This window comes from Cyprinodon tularosa, unplaced genomic scaffold (assembly GCF_016077235.1).
Source record: "Cyprinodon tularosa strain WSP-4 unplaced genomic scaffold, ASM1607723v1 ctg304, whole genome shotgun sequence".
NCBI classification, from domain to species: domain Eukaryota; kingdom Metazoa; phylum Chordata; class Actinopteri; order Cyprinodontiformes; family Cyprinodontidae; genus Cyprinodon; species Cyprinodon tularosa.
Genome location: NW_024039013.1, coordinates 740001 through 766225, shown reverse-complemented (window position 1 = coordinate 766225; position 26225 = coordinate 740001). Strand labels below are relative to the sequence as shown.

The window sequence follows — 26225 nt, the reverse complement described above, 5'->3', positions numbered from 1 at the left end:
TTTACTTCTGCAACTTTTCATTATTATGGATTTTAACTGAATTTCATCTTTATTACTTCTAAATAATCAGGATTATTAGCTTGCATTATGGATGAGGCCAGAGAAAACAAAAGCTCAAGTCATCAAGATGCTACATCTTAGAGAGATGAGTCAGCAACAAAGTTTTACTACCAACAAGATGCCTTCCACCTTCAAATGAAGTCTATGTAAAGCATGGCCAAGTTGGGGCTGATCACCACAGCTCTCTATACCCAAAATTAATAAGTTGGGTAATCTGTCAGGAGAGTCTAGCAGCAGATCTGCACTGTCAGGACAATAACCCTTCCATATTTTTAAACTTAGACATATTTCTAAAATATAACAAAACAAAAAAGTTACTGTAGAAAAAACATCAGATAAATAAAACAAAATGTATGTAACAGTTAGGGTTAGGGTTAGCCTAACTATTTTTGGTCCTTTTATACCTCATGGATAGAGATATAAAACAAGCATTCAAAGACGGTATGATGCTCTGACATACTATCAGACTTTACTTCCCTTTTGTGTAGATGAAGTGGAAGGAAACTGTTTTCAAGGCAACAATTAGTGGTGGAAGAGACAACTACTTTGCTTTCAGAAAAATGTTGTAATTTGGCTCCATGTAGTGTAATAACTCACAAAAGTCTCTGCAACTAACAGTAGCTACTAGTATTATTTGTTGTTCTGTGATGTTACAAATGATTTCCACTTTTCTGCCATCCCATCGTTGTACATCGGTAATTCTTTGTTGAGCTGATGCTGTTCCATCATCCAGTAACGATGAATTGGCTGATTTTATGTGATGAATAAATAAAACTCAGTTTGAATCAATACACATTTCTGTTCTAGCATGCCTCCGCCATCACTACGTATCTTGTAACCATTGGTGTAGCTCGGCTTGAGGATGGACAGCGCTAACTTGTTCTGGAAACACTACAGCACTGAAAGAATGTCTAAGCGTCTAATATGTCTAATAATTATCAATTATTTGGATGAGCTCTTTCTACATAGCAAAACCTGGTCATATAAAATCTTAATGAAGTTTCTGTCATCTTAAGCCACTTTGTTTAGACTTATAAGATTTGAAGGATTTGTTAACACTAAGCATGAGCTGTGTTAAAGAAAAATTATTATTTTTTAGACTTTAATACAGTTAATCTTATGGCATGTGTAAACACTCTCACTTGAACATATTTCTTAATTTTGAACAAGGCTGTGTTAATGATTTAAAACTACTAATGGATAAGTATTTAGACCACCAGCCCATAGAATGAGTATCTCCTGGGGGGTGAATAACAGTTAAGCCTGCAGGAGAGATTTCTGCTTGGTTTACAGAAGGTCAAAAGTCTTCCAGAATAAACAACCAGGGATGGTGAGGCCCCCCGCATTCCACAAGCTGTCTGTGAGAGCTTATCTTGTGTTTTATGACTTTAGGAATTCTAGATGCCAGGACAAGCTTTCCGCCTTTTCTTGTTAAAACAAAGAAGCAAATGACCCCAGATGTTTGCAGTAAATAAGGGGAAGCCCTAGCAGTGTCAGAGATGGCGTTTGGTTGGAGGACCGAGGGCCAGCCCCTTTTTGAATGGATTAGATACAAGAGGATAAAGCTTTCTAAATAGAAGAAAAAGATCAGATTTTGCTCCTACAAACTCTCCAAAGATGTCTTGTACGTCTTTGCTTTCTTTCCTCCTATGTCAGGTAATGGAATGTATGTCTCTGTTGTTCTGCAGTTTCTGGTGTAGGTTTGTGCATTGTCTTATTTCTAAAGTGTATGCATTGTCTTATATTGGATTAAACTCTGTAATTCTGTGACGTCAACACGCAATGTTGGTTTTATTACCAAACGCAGCTCGCCGAGTGGACCTGGGGAAGGGAAGAATCAGAAGCCAATCTTTTTCCAAAGTTAACTATGTTAGAATATTTTCTTCCTTTACAATTGGGGGCTCGTGCCGGTTCTGGAATCTCGGCGCGCGGCTGTTTGGTCCTGATTGATCCGTTTCGGCCCGACGCTTCGGTGTGGTAAGACAGTATTTGATTATTTTTCAGTTGTCTGAAGCGCCGTGTGGTCGGACCGGGGCTGATTTGCTGTGTGCGGCCTCACAGAATTCAGAAGCTGCAGAGGTAGATAGGATCCCTCCTAAATGAGTCGGTTGTTTAAGGATTTGAATAAATACACATTACAGGGAACTGTGGCTAGTTCAAACAGAGCCTTTACGTTAACTCTGACTTAAGCTGGGTTTTTTAAAAGAAGGTTTTATTGATTGATTAATTAATTAATTAATAAAGATTAATTTATTCTTTTTACCCTGAGGAGCAATGCCTGTGCCTCTAAAAAAGAATTTCGGGTGTCTGTGTATTAATTAGCAGGGGCTTGTATCAGCCCGGAGATTTCGACTCATCTCCAGTGGACTTATAATTATTTGGGTTAATTGGATCGAGTTGTATCACTCATGGAAAAGGACTAATAGCAGGTTAATTGGACCGAGTTGTATCACTCGTGGAAAATAAAGGACTAATAGCAGGTTGGATCACCTTTCTTTGGCACCCTTAAGCGGGTTGCTTATAGTATAAAGGACTAAAATAAATTATTTGATTTAACACGGGTTCAATCGCTCTCCCCAGCTGAAAAAGAAAAAACCTTTTGTCACTGGGCGGATTGAGTGATCGAATAAACTAAATTGAGGCTTATTTTCGCCTCGAGCTTGACCCAGCTCTGAAGTGTAGGACTGAGAAGTTGAAATGAGAATAAAAGGGATTTGTAAAATTGAAATTGGACAATTAAAAGATGCGTCATACATTCTTTTAGCCGGCTCCTGACGTTTTCTTTTCTTTTTTTTCTGTCTTTTCTTGACTGAACTACAACGTTGTCTGTGTTTCTGTGTTTTGTATGTTTCTTTGTGTTTGTGGCTGTGTGTCTGTCTTCCCCCGTTATACTGTAGCCTATGTCCCACCACGCGCTGCTGTCTATTCGTCTGTCTGTGTCTGGATTGTGCTGAGATTGTGCGGAAGTGATTTGTGTTTCAAGATTGTGTTCTGAAATATTGTTAAATGTTTTTGCTGGATGTTGTATTACTGACTTTCTGTTAAAATTTTCTTCTGTGGGACAGAGGTGTCTCCGTTTTGGATGCAAGTTTTGTTTCACAGCAGGGGGACTGATTGACCCCCCTTATTTGCATTTTGGGAGTGCTTCAGTTCTGTGCTATTTCCAGCTCACGCTTTCAGGATTCTTGGATTTTGATGTGAATTGCTTTAGGACTGTGTTTTGTGTTGAGAAGAAGAGTACAAAATAACAGATTTACAGATGTTTTTACTTTCTCAGCGGGTGAAATGTGTTGCATCAGTTCCAGGCTAGAGCACTGGAATGATCCAATTGTTTTTTATAATACTGTAACATTGACAATCACTTAAATTTCTAGGTTTCCTGACAGGATGGAACACCCTCACTGATTGTAAGAGAACAAAAATGAGAACATATGGATGTTTTTCTGCGTAACAGTGTTTTCTACACTGTTAATGTGGGACATGTTGAAACACTAATGAATGACTTTGTTTCTTGTAGGACGATCTTCGTGTGCAGCCCATTTCGCATATTACATGACCACATGAACGGTTTTTGGGTTTTCCTACAGGGGGTCTAGGTAGCCATTTAATAACAGTGGGCTATCATGAAATACGGTTGTGTGTATAATTTGGAGTTTTTAAAAAGGTTCACTCAAAACTGAACAATATTAGAACTATTGGATAATAATGTCTTTTTATTATTTTTTTTTCAACCATGGTGTTATAATATTTGTGTTTAAGACTTTTACAGGATGAATTTTGGTTTGAAATCTGGGGTAACATCCTGCATCTTTCTTACAATGTGTTGATGAGTGCTTGAGTGTGAATGAGAGTGAATGTGTAGGCTGATGGCCTTTGATGGGTTTTAGGATGCTCTATGTAAATATGACCTCAGTTTAGTGTGTAGCTGTGTGATATTTTTCGTATTTTAAACTATTTAGGTACACTGAAGGTTTTGTTTCATAAATACAGGTGCTGGTCATAAAATTAGAATATCATGAAAAAGTAGATTGATTTCAGTAATTCCATTTAAAAAGTGAAACTTGTATATTATATTCATACATTACATACAAACTCATATATTTCAGATGTTTATTTTGTTTAATTTTGATGATTACAAATGACAACAAATGAAAATCTCAAATTCATCATATCAGAAAATTAGAATATTACTGAAGACCAATAAAAACAAAGGATTTATAGAAATGTTGGCCAACTGAAAAGTATGAACATGAAAAGTATGAGCATGTACAGCACTCAGTATTTAGTTGGGCCTCCTTTGGCCTGTATTACTGCAGCAATGCGGCGTGGCATGGAGTCGATCAGTCTGTGGCACTGCTCAGGTGTTATGATAGCCCAGGTTGCTCTAATAGTGGCTTTTAGCTCTTCTGAATTGTTGGGTCTGGTGTATTGCATCTTCTTCTTCAATATACCCCATAGATTTTCTATGGGGTTAAGGTCAGGAGAGTTTGCTGGCCAATTAAGAACAGGGATACCATGGTCCTTCAACCAGGTACTGGTAGCTTTGGCACTGTGTGCAGGTGCCAAGTCCTGTTGGAAAATGAAATCTGCATCTCCAAAAAGTTGGTCAGCTGCAGGAAGCATGAAGTGCTCTAAAACTTCCTGGTATGTGGCTGCGTTGACCCTGGACCTCAGAAAACACAATGGACCAACACCAGCAGATGACATGGCACCCCAAACCATCACTGACTGTGGAAACTTTACACTGGACTTCAAGCAACGTGGATGAAGTGCCTCTCTTCTTTTCCTCCAGACTCTGGGACCTTGATTTCCAAAGGAAATGCAAAATTTACTTTCATCAGAGAACATGACTTTGGACCACTCACCAGCAGTCCAGTCCTGTTTCTCTTTAGACGCTTCTGACGCTGTCTGTGGTTCAAGAGTGGCTTAACACAAGGAATGCGACAGCAGAAACCCATGTCTTTCATACGTCTGTGTGTGGTGGGTCTTGAAGCACTCACTCCAGCTGCAGTCCACTCTTTGTGAATCTCCCCCACATTTTTGAAGGGGTTTTGTTTCACAATCCTCTCCAGGGTGCGGTTATCTCTCTTGCTTGTACACTTTTTTCGACCACATCTTTTCCTTCCCTTCGCCTCTCTATTAATGTGCTTGGACACTGAGCTCTGTGAACAGCCAGCCTCTTTAGCGATGACCTTTTGTGTCTTGCCCTCCTTGTGCAAGGTGTCGATGGTCGTCTTTTGGACAACTGTCAAGTCAGCAGTCTTCCCCATGATTGTGTAGCCTATAGAACTAGACTGAAAGACCATTTAAAGGCTTTTGCAGGTGGTTTGAGTTAATTAGCTGATTAGAGTGTGGCACCAGGGGCCATCAATTTTGAACCTTTTCACAATATTCTAATTTTCTGATATGATGAATTTGAGATTTTCATTTGTTGTCATTTGTAATCATCAAAATTAAACAAAATAAACATCTGAAATATATGAGTTTGTATGTAATGTATGAATATAATATACAAGTTTCACTTTTTAAATGGAATTACTGAAATCAATCTACTTTTTCATGATATTCTAATTTTATGACCAGCACCTGTATGTTTTTATTACTGCTTTAAGGGACAATTTTAAGGTAATGACGATTTCATATTTTGGTGTCACAATCTGGTTGAAGCTGAATCATCTGCTTGTGCAGTGAAATTAATATGAAACGAGAATTCAGCCTTGGCTTAAAGCAGATAGATGTAGTTATTAGGAAATTGTGTTATCCACTTTGACTAACAACACTAACAAACTAACCTAAATTCTAACTAAATAAACTTGGTTTATATTTCATATGGGTGACTGATTGGACATGTTGAAATTTTAGCATAATGGGGGTAAGTTCTTCCATTTTTGTTTTTCCACCTCTAAATTGTTTTTCTTTTGGAAATAAGAAAACACAGGGGGATGTTATAAAGATAAGACATTACAGATGGAACTTTGAAATTTACATAATCTCAGTCTAGTTTGAATACTAGATGGAAGATTTGGAGAAATGGTGGAACATCTTATGATATTTTGGTTTTTCAGCAAATTATTATATAAAAGTGACATAGATTCCAAATTGTTTTCAAAATGAGAATTTTATTATATCAACAGGGGGAGAAGCAGAAGTAGACCCTAATTCCTGGTAAATTCTTGGATATGGTTAATGGTAAATTAGTTAATCAATAATTTTGATTTTTTCGATTCAACAATAGTGAATTATGGATTTCTTTAATGTAGAGTCATATGGCCTTCCTGCTTTACTACAATATGGTGTATGTGATATAGAAGCTTCTACTAAATTAGATTTGATCATCTCAAATTGAACGGTTTCAAATAACATCTATGCCATGTCTATTTACATTTAAAATTGTTGATAGATTTCTGCATCACTGCTGACTTTGATTATATACAGTTGGGTGTAAATTGTTAATTTTGAGGAAAATTTTGGTTAAAACTGCTATGAAATTCAAATAAAATGTAAATAATTTCTGAAATTTTGAAATAGGACTTTGTCTTGAAGCGTGGGACAATGATAAGGATGTTTGGTATTTAGTAGAACAATATGCAATTCATAATTATTTGACCAAGGGCAATTCCATCACAACTTTTATAAGTATCAGTACTTGGACATTCTAGAGTTTGTTCTAATTCTTTAATGAGTTTGTGAGGTTGTGATTTTAGAATTTGTAGTTGATATTTGGCACAAGCAGAGTGAATGTCATCGAGGTATTGACGTTTATTGATTTTGAACAGTAAGTGTCATTATTTTCTTAATTCTGGCACATCCGATCGTGGACTATTTTAACAAATTTCTATCTATTCTTTTTGCAGTTCAGGATTTGGGGCAGTTGGCCGTTTGTGCTATAACAACAACAAATCTAGCGCCACACGGGAGGATGCATCACAAGATAAATTTTATTTATAGTAGTGAAAGTAACAAAATGTGGCAAATATAAGTTTTGCTTTTTAATTACTTTGTATTATTTTTTCTCTGGCAGTTCTCCTTCCTTCTGACTTGATGGCAATCTTGGGGGAAGGGTCTTTTGAGCTCAGAGATCATGGGAAGATGTATTTGAAGGGATCTTCTTGATTACCGCATCAGGCCGCTGTGTTGCTGAACAAAGACATGATGATGCTGAACTGTGCCCATCTTCTGCTGGACTGCTGTATGAAAGCCAAACGCTGTTGAGCGATTACGAAGGGACTCAAGCGTTATCTGTGGGAGTCTTCTATGGCTGGAAATCAGCAGTGAGTCGGGACCACAAAGATCATAGACAAACCCGGACGGGGGCTTCAGTAGATGACTGGTCTGCTGGTTTCTATGTCCTGCTCTGTCGACCACGAAAGGCTGACCAAAGTTCATCAAAGCGGGACTGTATCCAGATGTTTCTGCACTGCTGGAATGACTGCTATTCTGGACACCTTCTGATTCAGCAGATAAAGAATTGGGGCATGGCAAGTCGCTCAGCGGTGGTCCTGTTGTGTGTTCTCATGTTTGATCCTGGATTCTCACCTCTGATCATGTGACCTGGGCGCCAAAGCCCACTCCTGGGGTTCCCTTCAGTCTGCAGGTTGGAGACGAAATGGGTGCCAACACAACTTGGTAGTGGTGAATAAGTTATTTTCTTTAAATTTTTGTAGTGTGTAATGCCATTGTTCTCTTCTTATTTTAGATATAGCACTGAGGCGCCCTGTTTTCTTCACGTCCTGCAGCCCTGCAGTGTAATTCTAGGTGTTGAGGACAACCCCATCTCCTGGGGTCAGAGGTTTTACGATGCAGTTAGGGGTTGGTGTGCACCAACTGTTACGACACTGCATTCCTCCATGATTCACTCTGTTTGTCTCACAAAATGCTAGTGTGTTTTTTTCCCTTCCTGCCTGAAAAGAATGGGCAGGGACTAATGATTGCAATTACATTTTTTTAACTATAGCTGAATTGCATTGTGTGTTACGCTTCATCTACTAGGGAAGATGATCTAAATTTTTATTTGCATAGTACAGTGGCTACCATTCAGTAAAACTAAATTTAAATTTAAATGGAATTTGAAATTAAGGTGTTAAAGTGGATTGGGTGTCTATAGACTGACTTACTGAGCAAATGACACCAAGTTCTGTGTTGATTTCATAAATTTAATCAAACATTAAATTCTTTGATTGAGGTGTGCAGATTGTAACAGTAACTGGGACACCAGGTTTGAATTGCATCCAACTGTGTTACATGAGGCTAAAGTTAGTGGTGATAGCGGATTTCATCTCAATGAGTTGTATAGGATTTTTATTGTATTCTATGACAGAACATTTGTTCTGTTATAGAAACAGGGGGACATGAATGGAATTGATCTGATAGGCAAATTTCATCTTATTTCATCTTTTCGGAAAAAGATGAAATAAGTAAAATGTATAAATTGAATATACTAAACAAAATATTGACTATCAAATAATTTACATAAAATAGTGTTCTTAAACTAAGGAAGGTGATCATTGGATTGTTGTATCTCTATTCATATGTTTTAAAATAAGTTGTTTAACTAAGACATCCAGGAAGGTCTAAACTAAAGATTTACATAATTTAATAAATTTAGCTGTATTGAATCTCTCTCCAAAACTGATAAGGATTGATAAAATACAACTCCAAAGTAGCAGATTTATAATACAAAAGGAAGACAGTGAAGCAGTCATAAAGTGTAGGATCAATCATTAACCAATCAACAGGGTTCTCTCCATATGAGCTCCAGACAGGACGGATGTTTCCAGGACCTGCTACCCGCATTCCAGGATGGAAAGGTAAGCTTGCACATTTATCTCATAAAGATTTCTTCAATGAGTTACAGGTCCTGGCAGCAGAATTTACAAAATACCAGACGTCACAGGAACGTCCAGGCTCGGGATCAGTTCGGGGAATCGACTGGGTGCGCCTGATGGTCATCAAAAGAAAGTGGTCTGAACCTCGCTTCGCCAGACCATACCGAGTCGTGGAGAGTACATCTCATGCTGTCCGTCTACAAGAGAGAAGGAGACACGTGGTTCCATTGGAGTCAGTGCACATCAGCCGAGGAGCCACGGCGCACGCTGCAGGGCATACAGGAGAATCTACAGTCTCAACCTGCGGTCGAGGAGTGTCTGAGGGCCATCACAGCGTGGAGGAGGATCTGCATTTCCGGGCAGAAGTCTGCCAAAACCACTTCATTTTCCTGAATTACAAGGCTTAAAAGGCCCAGACAGGCACAATAATCCTGTTCCGGTGTCCTTCCATTGAGAAAAGGAGATTGCACCCTCTCCTTAAACTCACTGTTAAATTGGCATAATACTCCAATTTTCAGTGAGCAACGGACACTCAGGTGAAAACCTGAGGTTTACAACCGAGGAGGAACACGTGAAGGATCCAGCTACAAGATCATCATTAACTTATCTTCTCTTTATTGCGTGTTTTCGTTTTTGCGAACTCTTCAAGAACATTCGTTTCTTTTTGCGCGTATTTTTGGATCGTTTCCTGACGAAGAATTCATATTCATTTTTGAAAGACTATCGAAGGAGCATAGAGACGAACTCTAACTTCTTATTGTTGAATTCTGAAAAAAAAGAAAAAAAGGTCTTTTGTAATTTTTATGTGTTTATGATGTATTTTTTATGTTGTTATTGTTTTGTATTGACAAATTGTAATTTTTGTGGCGAGTATTGTCTTTTGAGTCTGCTGAGCATTTTTTGGTAATTTCGAGATATCTTGCTTTGGTTTTCTAATTTTATACTTGGGCTAATATTTCTATTGTGTGTTTTCTTCTATTGACATACCTGAGTTTTATGATTTTTCATGTTTGATAAGTGAAATGTATTTTTAGTTTAGTTTTTACTGGTTAAAATTTTGTGGTTCATCAGGTGAGTATTAAATTGTTGGACAGCGCAAGATACATTTGATAAGTTTAGATTATGGAGTTCAGCTTCAGACACATGGCCTGGCAGGGGACCTAGGAGGTGCTGTTTAAAAAGGGGACTGTTATAAAATTGGGCTAATGTTTTAGTTTTTTAGTATACTAAATAGTTTTTTGGTTCCTCTATTAGAAGGCTTAATCATTTTATTTGTGAGGTCTGTATGTCTCAGACCTCAAAACGGGGACTGTTAAAGAAAAATGATTATTTTTTAGACTTTAATACAGTTAATCTTATGGCATGTGTAAACACTCTCACTTGAACATATTTCTTAATTTTGAACAAGGCTGTGTTAATGATTTAAAACTACTAATGGATAAGTATTTAGACCACCAGCCCATAGAATGAGTATCTCCTGGGGGGTGAATAACAGTTAAGCCTGCAGGAGAGATTTCTGCTTGGTTTACAGAAGGTCAAAAGTCTTCCAGAATAAACAACCAGGGATGGTGAGGCCCCCCGCATTCCACAAGCTGTCTGTGAGAGCTTATCTTGTGTTTTATGACTTTAGGAATTCTAGATGCCAGGACAAGCTTTCCGCCTTTTCTTGTTAAAACAAAGAAGCAAATGACCCCAGATGTTTGCAGTAAATAAGGGGAAGCCCTAGCAGTGTCAGAGATGGCGTTTGGTTGGAGGACCGAGGGCCAGCCCCTTTTTGAATGGATTAGATACAAGAGGATAAAGCTTTCTAAATAGAAGAAAAAGATCAGATTTTGCTCTTGCAAACTCTCCAAAGATGTCTTGTACGTCTTTGCTTTCTTTCCTCCTATGTCAGGTAATGGAATGTATGTCTCTGTTGTTCTGCAGTTTCTGGTGTAGGTTTGTGCATTGTCTTATTTCTAAAGTGTATGCATTGTCTTATATTGGATTAAACTCTGTAATTCTGTGACGTCAACACGCAATGTTGGTTTTATTACCAAACGCAGCTCGCCGAGTGGACCTGGGGAAGGGAAGAATCAGAAGCCAATCTTTTTCCAAAGTTAACTATGTTAGAATATTTTCTTCCTTTACAGCTGCTAATAAAGAAAAGAAAGAAATTGAACTTTATTGATCTCACAACGGAGAAATGACCTCTGCATTTAACCCATCCCCTTGGGGAGGAGTGGGCTGCCATTGTGCAGGGTCTTACTAAGAGACCCAGAGGGCCGACTGTAGGGATCGAACTTGCGACCTACTCAGAGCACAACCGCACTTCTCTAATCACTAGGCCACAACTCCCCCAACAGATAATAAGGGCTTGTCTGATGGTAGCGGTGTGATGAAGTGAGGTAACTTTCCAAAGGCTATATGGCTCAAAAACCACAAAGTGCTTTGGCATAAAAAATATCCCAAAAAAATGAAAACTCAGAAAATATAACAGAAGGGTGTAAAGTTAAAAGCAGCTCACAACAAAAAATTAAAAACAAAAAAATCTGAATAACTAAGTGTTTTGCTGATTCAACAGAATTATGAGGTAAAATCAACTAATTTTACAACCTGGGGTCCATTGCTGTAAATGATTTCACTCCTGTTGTTTTAGAATATGTTCATGGTTCCATTCCAAGCCTTTCAAGTTTGCAGCTTGACCACAAGGCTCTAACAGTGAAGCCTTTGATTTTTAAAATGAATTCTCAAGTAATTAGTCGCCAATTGTAATGAGGCCAAACCGAAGAGATTTGATGTGTCTATTGTGTGTTAAACCTTGCAGCTGCCCACTGTAATGACTGAACAAGGTCAAGATCTTTCTTTCTCAAACACATTAAAAGGCAATTACAATAGTCATTGAAAATGAAATAAAAGTGTTTAAATCTATCTCTTATTCAGCTTCTGACACCAAAGATCTAAGGAAGGTAAACAGGAGCAGCAAATCCTACAAAATCAACAGCTCAATGCAATGGACTGGGTTTCTTTAAATAGAAAAGCTTTAACCGATCTGTCTGTGGGATCTGACAGAACTGTCTCTATAAAGTGCCTGGAGATGACTTGTGTAAAATGATTGAAAGAGCAACGCAAAGGTTTTGAGGTTTGGTAGGGCCAATACTGTACATCAGGTTGCTAATAGTTTTCAGCTATACAGCTGTCAATATGTCTGTCATATGAGGCGAAAAGACATATGAAAGACACATGGGGTATAAAAAGTGTCCAGGACTGCTAAATGAACATGAGTAAAGTATAATACCAGAGTGGCGGGCTCTTTCTTTCTTTTTTTATTTTTTTTTTATTTCTTTGAGCAACAATACAAGGAAGATTTACATTGAGATTTTAAGACATATTAGTAGCGCTCAAAAAGAGTAGGTAGAAGTTCAAGAACTTGTAAGAACCTACCCCCAATAAGAATATACATGTGACGTAACATATAGTATAAGGTCTTTGCTAAAAAGGAGGCATTACAAATCAAATCGCAGTTAAACGAATACAGAGTGTGTTATATTGAAAGCAGTTGTACAGAAAAAATAAGATATCTAGTAGTACATACTGAAATGTTCCAAAATATCACAGTTAAATCTTTGAGTCACATGCAAATTTCTTAAACATAACATATTTATACTTGCTTTTAAATTTTCTTAGTGTGGTACCGGTACTCCTTTTTATTTCCATATCTAACCCATTCCGCAACAGAATTCCTACATGGTTGAGCCCCAGACTTTTAAGTGTGGTGCGAACATCACATAATCTCAAAACAAATTCTCCTCTCAAATTATAAATCTCTCCTCTACTGGTAAAAATGTTTTTACCAGTAGAGAAGAAAAGTAGTAATTTTCAGAAACCCAAATCTGGTCACCATAGATATGCTAGCATTGCTATCAAGAGCTTAGCGACAGAATCATACTTACAGCTTGTGTTTGCGATGGCCTTACGGTGAGAACAGCCCCTCGTTTCAGTGAAAGAAGTTTAGCAAATCCTGCCGTCAACTGCCCAAGATTTTGAAAGCTGTCTTCGGTAAAATGCATAGAGCAAATGCACAGCTGAGCATCAGACTTTGCAGGGGTCTACTGATAGACGAAAATAATCCATGCCTGTCGTGGATCCTTGGGAAGACTGTGAAAGTCTTTCTCCGTGCAGCCTGGAACACTGCATTAAGTGTATGTCAATTTCGAGGCGTGACAAAAGTACAGGCAAGAACCAAATAAGGTGACATCCCCGAATTTACGTCAATTCGGTGCTTCGTTTGAAGTCGCCGGTTTTATGGTGGTTTAGAATTGTGAGCTTTGCAGAGAAAGGAGGTGTCGATGGGGTTCGAACTTCTCTGTACGTCCATTTCACCCACTGAACTATCGTTATTTACTTATGGCAATGTAAACTTGGTTTGCGTTCTATAACCCCTTTAAAACATGGTGTGTGAGATATGAAAAAAAAATTCTTCTTTAACCCTATTTTACTTTTAAAGTATATAAATGAAATACCTTCTAGTTTTTATAAATGTGTATCATGTCATCTAATGGATTATTTGTTACACCCCTATTCTTAAATGTGTCTTTAATTAGCACTAATGTTACATTGTTTTAATATCCTGATTATCAAACTAGATTAACTTTAAATTCAGTTTTATGTACATATGATCAATTTAAGGAAATTTCATTTCATCCCCATCCTACATAGATCACTGCCTCTTCTCGATTTGCTCCATCTGGATCGAGCTTTTCCTTCCTATAAGAATGTTCATTTCATGATAATGGCCATTTTATCTGTCCTGTGTATATGTCGCATCATGACATATATATGTTTAGTATCTTAGCTCTGCAGAAACAAGCAAGTTTCCTGACAGACTATTCAGTTTCATGATCTGCTGAAGAATTAGTTAGCCCTGACAAAGCATTTGCCATGATCAAGCATGCAAAGAAAGGCTGAGATGCAGTATCTTTTTAGATGCTTACAGAAATGTGGATAATTAGAAGCAGTGTTGATCACTCTTCCATCTTTTTTACCGTTCTGATTATTATCTGTGCAACAAAATAATAAACACTGAGGAAGTGTATGCAAAAACACACACAAATTACAGTGTAAAAGCAGACGCCCTTCTGCAGCAATATTCCATTTAGATTGTGAGTGGTTGTTGTAGACTTGGGTACGAAGTTAGCTGTGGCTAAGAGGGCAACAAAGAGCTGCAGGGTTGGAGCAGTTTATGTTAACTCCACCAATGTACAGCGGTCATTCCTTTCCCTGTCTGATTACAGTAAACTGCACACTATAAAAACTTATCTCTGTTTCAACTGTGTCTGAGCATTAAAGTGTTTGCAGGCAAAATTGTGACAAGACAGGCTGGGGTGTAGAGAAACTTCTCATTACATATTCATTCAAATAGCCTTATTGTTGCTCCTTGAGGTAGGTCTGTGTTACCAATTAGCATCGATTGATGCCCTGCATCCTCCCTAGCAGCATTATGCCCTGTAATGAGATTCCTCTTTCTGAGCAACCATCCGTAATCCCACACCTCAAGCTGTGCTCTCTGGGTCTGCACAGCTGAGTCGCGCTCAAACGTGGATATCGTACATGAAATTCAGTGTTAATGCTGCCAACCTGAATGAGAATCACACCATGGCGCTCAAATGAAATGGATACTACGCCTATTACCGAACATGTTAATCCTCTTAAGAAGTTAAAAGAGGTCTTGATGACATGAGGGAGAGGCAGGAGTGCAGAGCACTGTGGAAACGAGCAGGAACGGGTCAGAGAAATTAGGTTTGTCCTAAACAATAGCACGCCTGCTGCCACGTTTCTTCAGTCATTAGCCTCTGATTCTCTCAGAGGATTTAGTAGACAAAGAGGAACAGCACAAGGTGGCCTTTAAAAGGCTAATATATTTGTGATCCACGAATCCTGAAGATATTAAAAGCATGATAATGGCATAATGTCTGTAACTGTATGAAGGCTTTCACTGTCTGTAGCTGTAAACATATAACTAACTTTATCTGTGGCCAGTTGTTGGCAAGCCAGTCAGATCACTGGAAACTTGAGTTATGTCTCTGAAAGTAAACCAGTAAATTGAGGTATAAATACCCTTCATGATGTTTTTTGAGACTCTTTCAAGCATCTTTTCCTGGGTATACTGGAAGCTATTTTTAATGCCCTCTACTTAAAGAGGGCATTGGGCCCTTGATTTTACGTTATTACATCATGTTCTACTCATCCATTTTGGTTTTGTGTCATTTGGAGCTGTTCTGATATTCCGATAGGTTATATCCTATGGACAACGACTTGAAGGCACAAACTAAACTGTTCATAATTTATCATTTATGGTACGCCAGCATTCATAACATGTAGGCGAATCACAGTCCCCCAGTCCCCAAGACATATTTATATTTTTTTAAACAAAGAGGCACGTGTACGTCGTCAGTCCCGCGTCGGGTACCGTTCATTCATCCTGTCCGCTGAACTGCTGCTAGTTTTACTCACATGCCTGGAAGATGTCTAGTCCTACTACCACAGATGATCTCGCTCTCGAAATTGAATTGAACGATTCAGATTAGCTAGCCGAATGAATAGAAGGGGTAGAGTGTAGCCGCCTGTGACCCGGGCTGCCTGTTACGACTGCACTAATCTGGAATTATTTTGAAATAAGAGTCAATCGAAAGTGAAAATGAAGCCTTATCAAATATATTTTCTTTATATTAAAACTTATTATAATAAGTTATAATAAAGTTATAATAAAGAGAATATGTTGAGGTCACCTAGCAATAAGCAATGATAGATCTCAGAGAAAAATGATCTACGGATCTAACTCTGTCGTTTTAACAGAACAAGTCAACATGTCAGAGCAGCTGAATCTAAGAGAGACTGCCAAAATCAAGCAGCCTAATTAACAGAAGATTCCCCAGGCTAATATGTTTGGATCATCTCTATCCCTCTGCGGCTGCTCTTAAAAGCTTTTTTTAAAATAGCCTCATGAGCCATTTTGAATCTTATTGGAGGCAAATCTAACTTTGATGATGAGAGATACTTAAGGAGGTTAGGGCAAGAGTTAACCAAAATCTACAGCGAAATCTCCTGATACTGCATCAGACATGAAAACAACAGGTAATGCAAATGGCTCACCTGTCTTTGCCTGTCTCCTTCTTGAACACCATGTCACAGTAGTTCATCCTGTCCTCTGTGGTGACGTAGATACGAGCATGGGGATAGTTCTCAGATGCCTGTCGCAACATGTTGTAAACAATGCCCTTTCCGTCCTTCCTCATGTTCCGCAGCGGCCCCCACACGACGTAGACGGTGTCATTGCCCTGGCCAAAGAAGTGCTGTGGCTTCTGCAGCAGGAGGGGCACGCTGGTGTGAGAGACGACTCTCAGGGTGGTTCGTCTTCCGACGTCATTTTCAAATCCCTGCGTGGGAGCATTGTTCATGCGCCAGATGCAAGGAGAGCGGTCGATCTGTGCGCCTGCAGCCTGGCCCAACATCTGGCCGGAGCTGGACACAATGCTGCACAGTTCACAGTTCAGCTTCAGGGGCTAAAGAACAAAATGAGAGAATATTGTTTTGTTTTTAAGAGATTAAAGAAAAGCGTCAGCTATATAGAAGCAGCATCAACATATGATTTAAAAAATGAAATGGTGATAAATTTATATACCGGTATATTTATTTTACAGCAAAACAAGTCAACAGTTCAGGTATTGAGAATTGTTTGAGGTTTGACTGAAAGAAACCACAAAAGAGAAATATTTCAATGAGATTTGATGGAAGAAATCAACACGAAATGATGAAAAATTCTCAGGTAGAAGAATAATGGACATCTAGAGACAATGACAGCTCTGCCTATAGTCAAATATTCAATGCTGTGTGCAGAAAAACGTATTTTTCCAACCTCAAATATAGCTAAAAAACTTAGCAAGGATCAAACTGATGGTGAAGCTGCAGAAATCTTTCAAATTAATAATGTTGCCAAGCTCCACCCAATCAGTAAATTTGATTCTCCCAAACACTTCAATGGCTACAGGTGAATAAGGGTTGGAGTGGAGATACTTGGAGACTGTGGAACCAATTGGGCAGAGCTGAACTGCTTTACCTCCCCCAAACAACTTCAACTCTGCCCAAAACATAAAAGTTTAATTTAATATAATTAGGTTTTGAAAGCCAAAACCTGGCTTTAATAGCATAACTAGAGCATTTGATGTTTGGGGGTAGAGCGACCTAATCGAATCTTACAGTATGGTTGACAGAGGGTGTACAAAATGAGTTATAATAACCAGTAAGTTAGCATCTATATGTTCTTGGTATCTGACCATAGAAGTTTACTAGCAAGCTAGTGATCAGTACATGGCAATAGTCCCATTGATTGGGTTGAAATTAGAACATAAAGTGGTTGGCCAGGGTTAAAGCTGCTTCATCTGTGCCCATGGCTCTGCAGCCATCATCATTTGGAGAAACTTGACAGTCCTAAACTCAACCTCAAAGATCTACTTTGAGATAAATGACAGCAGAGGATAAGGTTTTAGTTTTTCCACATAACTCTGAACAACTCCCTTTACCTTGAGGAAAATGCTTATACAGAATAGTTAGTATAGTTGCAATTGTGGGAACAATGGGTCCATCAATGAATTTGACCCTATAGATTGAGAACAGGATCTAAGCCAGGGGGCTGCAAACCTTAATATCAGAGAGCCATTTTGCTCTGACCCCACCAAAAGAAAAATTATTTAAAGCCACAATTACAACAGTTTTGAACCAGGTAAAACATTTTATAAAAAGGAAGCACGGATTTTCAAGGGCACATACCATGCTATGGCAGCAGATTTGTTGAAGGTCACAAATCATTTAAGATTTAGAACTTCGTAAGGCATGGAAAATTCAAATTAGGTTTTACAATGACAACCTGTCAGAAAATAAAATACTTTTATTTGCAGGGGTCTGAACATTTTTATTTTTGTTTGTTTTTTGTTTGTTTGTTTTTTTGTTGTTGTTTTTTTAGGTAAAATGTCTGTTGACCATAAAAAGGCACAAAAACTGTGAGGACTAATGTGATGTGTGTGTTATTGTTTTAATAAATCAAGGTAAACTTACCTTTTAGGAGTTGTATATTGTAAGTTAGTTATACCTTAATTCAAGGTTTACAGTTATAATTAAAGAACAAGCACTTTATGACTTCCTTTAGTGTCGTTCTCTGCAGCCTTTGCAGGGCTGTGTAACAGTTCATAAAATGCAGCCCTGGGAAAGGCAGTTAATTAGAACAGAGACCCAAGAGAACCTAAATTTATCACGTTGTGAAATGCTGCTGAGCCTTATCTCTTGGTTTTACAGCTTTAGAACAATGTGCACACATTTTCTATCTCTGAAAAGCTGAAAGTGCAGAAAACTTGCTAAGAATGTTCATCTCTTGAATTCATCCTGACCTTCCTACAGACAAAGAAAGACACAATAGGTTAACAAGGGTAAAAGACTGAAGGCTTGTAAAAGGATCTGGACCATGATGGAATGAACATTTATCGTTTACAAAGAACATTTCAGTTTTAAATACATGGTTTGATTGACTCTTGCAAAGTATTTGTTCTTTAAATAGTGCACGTAAAATATCTGAAGTTTTTCAAAGGACATTTCTCTTATTGACCTAAAGAAATACATTTTATATTAAGCTGAATGAGTTGTTTTACTTGAACACAGCATTAAGGGCTATTTTCCTCCATCTTCATGTGCTTATGTGAACCATGAGAAGAACATAGCTCAACCTCTGCTACAACAAACTCACCACTTAAGTTGTTTACAGGCGGCCCGGTGTGAAAGCTGAGGAAGTAATGTCACAATGTCATCCAGGTCATAGTCATTCCAAAAAGACAGGAAAAAAATCCACTGGACTTTGTTTCGAAGTTTGAAGACGTTTTGCTTCCCATCCAGGAAGCTTTATCAATTCCCTTAAACGAGACATAGACAGGTGTCGGGTCAAAGAACCTGAATGACCCCCATTCCTAAGGGGCGAAACCGTTCATCCAGTTCAATTTGCATGTTTCCTAATTAAAACCAGGCTTTGTTTTTGGTCCACTCTGTAAAGCCTGAAACTCAACGCTATTTCTCCAGTTTTAATTGAAAAATCTTCCTGGATGGGAAGCGAAACGTCTTCAACCTTGGAAACCAAGTCCAGTGGATTGTTTTTTTTTTACTTTTTGGAAATGTTACAATGAAGTTTAGGATTTCATAGCTAAAAAAAAAAAAAAAAGCTAGAAATGTATCCAAGTAAAGAGAGTTTAACCTTCATTTAGCAGATGTCGACAGAAACTTACGTTCCATGAAAGCCTCCCTCTGCCACTGCAGTTCTTAGTTCAGTTGTAGATCAAATCAGCCAGTATTCTTTTTTTTTTTACAACTAGTAGCAGAAAAAGATTAAATAGAGGAAGGGCATTTCTAATACATACCTACGTTTGGCATCAGAAGTTTTTCTTTTAGCCATCATTACAACTATCAAATCTTTTCAATTCCACAGCTGTGCTTCTTTTGTGATTTATAAATGGCCAGATGAAGGTCAGAGATTTCTCTTTTCTGAAGGTTTGTGAAAATGAGGCATCTTAGGGAAATATCTATAGCAACATTATTTTTACTGACGCTGCAAACAACTTCTAATAGCAGAAAAGAAGGTTGTGACATGTTGACATTTCTACAATTTTTAGATTAGTAAAATATAAATTTCTGTTTCTCTGAAGTAAAAAAAGGTTTGATTAAAAGCCGCATTTGTAATTGATACAACAGAAATTGAGACAAGAACAGATGCCATTCAAGCTTGGCTTGGTTCCTTCTTAACAACAGGAAAGGCTACAAGAAAACAGGAGCATAAGAAACACAAATAAACAGTCTGTGCAATGCAGAGAATCTGAATACAAACAAGACTCGAAATTACAAGAATAATAAACATATACCTGTCTATCCTTCCATCCACCATTAAAAGAACAAAATTTAATCACATCTTTAAATATATTTTTAATTTACTTAATTACTGGTGTATCCATTCAGTGTTGGTTGTTGAAATCCCTCATTTGACCTTAGGGCTGTTTTATGAGGTTTCAGATATATAATGAAAGTAACAGTTTGGCAGGATTGCATGGTAAGAGCATTAAAGAAATTAGATTTGGTGGCGTTAATCTGGGATTTACAAGCCTATTTAATTGATGTCTTTCTCTTAAGGACAAACCCAAGTAAAGAAAATGAATAAGAAGCTTGAAAATTATGCTCCAACTGTGGTCATCTAGATCTGAGAAATAGGTTGATATAACATATATGGGTATTTTTGACAATAGAAAAGTGACTAATATTACATTGTTAACAATTTAAGACATAATTTGCTAACAGAGAAAGGAAGTGATATGGATCACAATCCAGAAATTAGGGTCTCTAGTTGTCTGTTAAACATATAAGATCTTATATAATGCAATGTATCCTATATGATATAACTGATGAATGCAAAATATTGAATATATATAAAATGTTAAAATATTTTTCCTAGGGTCAAACAAGAAAACTGATTATATTTAAGAGACATTATGTAAGTTTTTACTGAAATATATCTTGTAAATTGCCATTTTATTTAAGCCTTTATGATTAAAACATGGTTAAATGAGCAGACTGAAACCTCAGACGTTCAGCATTGATGCATCTATAAGCCTGTAGTCTATTTTCCTGAATTGACTTTGATTTCACGTCATGTTTAATGGGTACGACCAAACAAATGAAGTGTTATTTTAGAGATGGATTTTGTGGATGTTCACAAGCAACCGGCATCCAGTCCAACCCACACAACAAAAAGGAAAAAATAAATAACCTTTTCAAGTATGAGCGCAAGATACAAGAACAAGCAGCAGACTGCGGTTTTGGCTACAGGTGGCAGTATCATTAGAAAACTCCATCCATCCATAAATTTTCCGACAAGCTTATCCCTACTGGGGTTGTGAGGGGTGCTAGTGCCTATCTCCAGCTGTCAATGGGCGAGAGGCGGGGTACACCCTGGACAGGTCGCCAGTCCATCGCAGGGCAAAACAGAGACACACAGGACAAAAAAAACATTCAAACACTCACACCTAAGTAGAATTTAGAGAAGCCAATTAACCTAACAGTCATGTTTTTGGACTGTGGAAGGAAGCAAGAGTACCTGGAGAGAACCCACGCATGCACAGGGAGAACATGCAAACTCCATGCAGAAAGACCCCTGGGCTGTTAATGAAACCCAGAACCTTCTTGCTGCAAGGCAGCAGTGCTACCCACTGTGTCACTGAGCAGCCCCATTAGAAAACTCCATAATGCCTATTAACATTATTTTTTTGCAGCTTATTTTTCTGTCTGTGTCAGGATTAGTGGATTTGTTAAGGACCAAAATGCAGAGCTAAGGACGCAGAGATATTTTCTTAAATTTAATGAACAGGTAGAAAATAAAGAAGCCTTAATCCAGAACCAAAATACGTACAAGAAACTCAGGAACCAAAAACCAAGAGAGACTAAGGAGGAATAAACCAAAGGAATGAGGGAAAGAAGAAAAAGAATCCAGCAACCAGTAACAGCAGTTGAGGAATATATATGCCCAACAGGATAATGGATGGAGTAATCAGCTGATTGGGAGGAGTGGTGGACAGAAGTATCTACATGGGAGCAAAGGGAAAGGAGAGGGACACAAGGGGCAACAGAGAGAAATACAACAGTGCTTAGATATAACTACAAAATAACTTAGATGACACTAACTGGAAAAGAAACCAATTACAAAAAAAACACAGAATGGCAAATCAAAGTATAACTGAAAACTCAAAAAGAAAAGGTCAAGAAAGGGCAGAATCATGACAGCCTGTTTAAGTTTTAGGAAGCTAAAATATGAAATTTACCATATTTTCCATCCTTTTTTAGGATGGATGGATGGATCGGTGCATGGATGGATGGATGGATGGATGGATGGATGGATGGATGGATGGATGGATGGATGGATGGATGGATGGATGGATGGATGGATGGATGGATGGATGGATGGATAATAATTAATAATTACATATGTTCTCTTTTCTCTTTCCATTTTCATCTAAACCGTAAAGAAAATCCTGACTTCTGCAGACTGCATTAATGCTTGTTTTGATAACTTTATTCTCATGTAGAAGAATTAATGCAAGACTGTGTTACAATTCTTTCACATCTGCGAAACGTAGAATTGCTAAAATGTCACTAATTTCAAGACAAATACATTTTTTTTCAACAGTGGACGAAAACTTCCATCTCTCTGTGTATGATTATCATTCACTGAACAAACACAGACAGAGTTTTATAAGCAACACAATCATGCAAGATAATCCAGCAAATTCTCTTATAACCATTTGGTTTATCTGCAACTTCGACTCAGCTTACAAAAGATCAGCATCTTAAGATGAAACAAAAACAGAAGATTTTCTTTCTCATGAGACATCAATCTTCTGTAAATTACTCTTTTTGTTGTTTTTTTCCTTCCCATCTGTGGATGTAATCAGAGGGTTATGAAATAATCTCAGCATCTGGGCAGGTCATTCTCTAGCCATCGAGCTGCCTTGAGCTGTCAGCAGCTCATCCATCATCACAGGCTGCCCTCTGCCCAGCTCATAACTCCATCACACCTTTCAGCACACACAGATTGGCTCAGCTCTGCGGGGAACACCGGCTGTCTAACTGCAAATAAGACACATGGAAACCTGCCTATGGAAGAGGCCCAGAGCAGAGCATAAGCACTTAGTAATCGCTTCATAAACAAGGAAAGACTGAAAGTAAGAGTCTAAAAGACTTTATGAAAGAGTAAAAAAGTTATGTTATAAACAATTACACTAAATGATAAGAGATTAAATCAGGTTAAGATGTTCCTGCTTTAAATCAGAAAAGATTACCAGAAATATTAAATTTAAAAATGCCAGAATAACAAAAATATTTTTACAACCTTCCACAAAGTCAAGATTGTACATAGGTGTCCTTGGCATTTAGCATCTTTGCATTTAAGGTTAATCCTCCATAAAATATTACATAATAGTTTGTTTGAATTTTGGCACTTCTAACATAGAAATCTGTAACTGGGTAAGATTTTATAGGCTATCACATTTAAAAACGCCTCCTCAACACTGCCCACAAATTTTCTAAGGGACTAAGATCAGGGTTTTGTATGAGAGGTGTTAGCCACACTAAAACATTGATGTTTCAGTCATTAAGCCACTTGGTGACTGATCTGGTATTACATTTTAAGTCGCTGTCTGATTGGAAGACCAATTTGTAGGCATTCTTTATTTATTGATGATTTTCCAAATCGCTATTTTAATATGTATGAAGCTGCTGCAGAGCTGGCGAGCTCTTTCAGTGAAAGACTCCTGCAGCCTAATTTTGCCGGGTGTGTTTCAATTAACCAATAAATTGTGAAAATTGTAATTACATAAATACATCCACTAAATGGAAACACTGCAATTAAAAAAATCCTACACCCCTAAAATCTTTTTATAAAAAGATTTTAGGGGTGTTTTTTCAGACCTATTGAAATTGCTATCTTTCAATAAAGTGCAATGGAAACCCTTTTTTGCATCGCAAGAGTTACTCAATGTTCAACTGAACCTTCCTTCCTTGTAAAAGGACACAGAAGAAGACCAGAAGTAGTTGAAGGATGATGGCGTCCACTAGAGCTGTGGCTGAAATATGGATCCATTTCAAGTGTTTACATCCGTCTCTGCAAAGTTGCTTTCAGAGTTGTTGCGTAAACAAATGTGATCAAGTGCCACGTTGATTGTATTTGCTATCTAATTGAAATACTGCAATTGTTGCACTTTGCATTTTAGAATTTTGCAGAATATTAAGAGTTTTGCTCACATTTGTAATGGTTACTGTGGAGCATTGTTGCAAATCTTTGCCTCCTTGTAGCTGTTAGACTTTAAAACCAACATTGTTCTCAACAAACTTCAAAATGTTGCGCAGCAAACTTTAAATGAGCTTTAACATGCTTTTTCTTCAGCAATGGAGTCTTGCGTGGTTGCATACAGACTGTGGTGGTTGACTGTATTACTTATTGTTTTCTTTGAAACAATTGTACCTGCTATTTCCAGGTCTTTCTGAAGCTCTACACAAGTGGTATTTGGCTCCTGGACAACTCTTCTGATAATTCTTTTCACTCCTCTGTCAGAACTCTTACATAGAGCACCTGGTCAATGTTGATTTATGGTGAAATTATATTCTTTTGACTTCCTGATTATGGCCCCAACACTGCTCATTGGAACATTCAGAAGTTTAGAAATCTTTCTGTAACCAATGACATCATTAAAGTTGTGAAGGTCTTGAGAAAGCTCTTTACTTTTACTATGAGATGAGCCGAGGCTTCGAGGCGCGTGTTGACTAATGGAGGAAGCGTTTCCCCGAAGCGCGTGTCGAGGCGTGATTCATTTAGGGGAGGGGCCAAAATGTATGACCTCTGAAGCCCCTCTACCAAGCACTGAGGAAATGCTTAGAAGAAATCAATGCCTGGATGTGCCATGATTTTCTTCAACTGAATAAAAACAAAACTGAACTAATAATCTTTGGACCAATAGAGGAGAGATCTAAAGTTAGCACACAGCTTCAGTCGCTTCAGCTAGTAACCACTGATCAGGCCCGAAATCTAGGTGTAGTGCTGGATTCAGACTTGAACCTCCAAAAGCATTTAAAGACAATTACAATGTCGGCTTTCTATCACCTGAAGGACATTTCCAGGATTAAAGGACTAATGTCTCAGCATGATCTGGAAAAACGAATCCATTTTTTTTTTTTTTTGTCGAATTGATTACTGCAACGGTGTTTTCACAGGTCTGTCTAAAAAGTGGATCAGACAGCTGCAGCTGATCCAGAACGCTGCTGCCCGTGTCCTCACTAAGACTAAGAAAGTAGAGCACATCACCCCAGTTCTAAAGTCCTTACACTGGCTCCCTGTATCTCAGAGAATAGACTTTAAAATACTTCTGTTAGTCTATAAATCTCTGAATGGCTTAGCACCTACATACATCACAGACTTGCTATCGGTGTATCAACCCTCCAGACCACTCAGGTCTTCTGGCTCCAGCCTGCTCTGCATACCTAGAACCAAAACTAAACATGGAGAATCAGCATTTAGTTCCTATGCTCCACTTATCTGGAACAAACTTCCAGAAAACTGTAAAAGTGCGGAAAGCCTGAGTTCCTTTAAATCAAGACTAAAAACACATTTGTTTAGGATTGCCTTCGACTGTTCTGGTTAAACAGTTCAACTGAAACATATGTCCAACTGTTTTTAATATTCTTTTTTGTTTCTGCATTTTTTATTTTATTTTATTTATTTTTTCCTACTTGCTTTGATTCTGTTTTATCTTCCTGTATTTTAATCATGTAAAGCACTTTGCATTGTCTTTGTACTGAATTGTGTTATACAAATAAATTTTGCCTTGCCTTGCCTTGCCTTGCCTTACCATGATACCAACTGAACGCTTCAGGAAGAGGTTCAGACCGTGCGAGAACTTTAACAGGCATTTAAACACTCTCACTTCTCAGTCAAGATGTGAGAGTTTGTAGCAGAGTTGCTGTCAGTTGGATAGAGTTTGGATATATAAGTATAGATAGTTTTTTCCCCCAACAAAATCTAGTTGGTTAAAACATAGATTTAACTATGTAATAATCAAAATCTGAGCAAGCCACATGGCTACAGTTGTAACATCAGTATTAATTAGTAGTGCTTTCTAGTGAGCAGTTACCATTGCTAGTGGCGTCGTTGTTGGTTCGAAACCCACCATAGACTTTTGAAAGTTGTGATAATACTTAAATATTTTGGCTGATGTGACTATTTTGTATTGTTTGCCCTATTACAAATAGTAATATAGTTTGGGTAAAAACACTGGAAAAACTATAATGTTTAATAAAAATGACAAACAGCTTTCATTTTGCAGTCCATTGCCCAATTTTCACAACACTTCTCCTGTCTGCTTGAACTTATTTCACTAAAATGACAGAAAAACAGTTTACCTTAAATGATCGTTCTCAAAAGATTTTGTTATACACACCAATCATTAACAATATCAAAGGAACTTAAAGGGGAAAAAATAACAAGGAAAAACAATTGCAAAAAATCACAGATCATATTACTAAGTGTAGTTCTGCCCTCCACCAGCAGGTGGTGACATGTTCACATGAAGCTTCATGAACTGTGGGGATCGTTGAAGCAATCTGGCCAAACGGTTCAATGCCTTGTGAGGCTTTATTTCACCATCACTAACTTTTACCCATCATGAGATGTTTCTTGTGTGATACCAGAAACACAATTTCAGAGGCCATCACCTGGGACTGAACCAGCTGATA

General features: G+C 37.9%; 1 protein-coding gene across 1 annotated transcript in view; it reads right to left on the bottom strand.

Moving 5' to 3' along the window:
- Nucleotides 1-26225, bottom strand: part of st6galnac3 (ST6 (alpha-N-acetyl-neuraminyl-2,3-beta-galactosyl-1,3)-N-acetylgalactosaminide alpha-2,6-sialyltransferase 3) — a 159359-nt gene that overhangs the window by 74784 nt on the left and 58350 nt on the right. The window contains exon 3 of the mRNA XM_038291956.1: nucleotides 16017-16426. Within this exon, the coding sequence (XP_038147884.1) occupies nucleotides 16017-16426 (410 nt within the window). The remainder of the gene's footprint in view (nucleotides 1-16016; nucleotides 16427-26225) is intronic.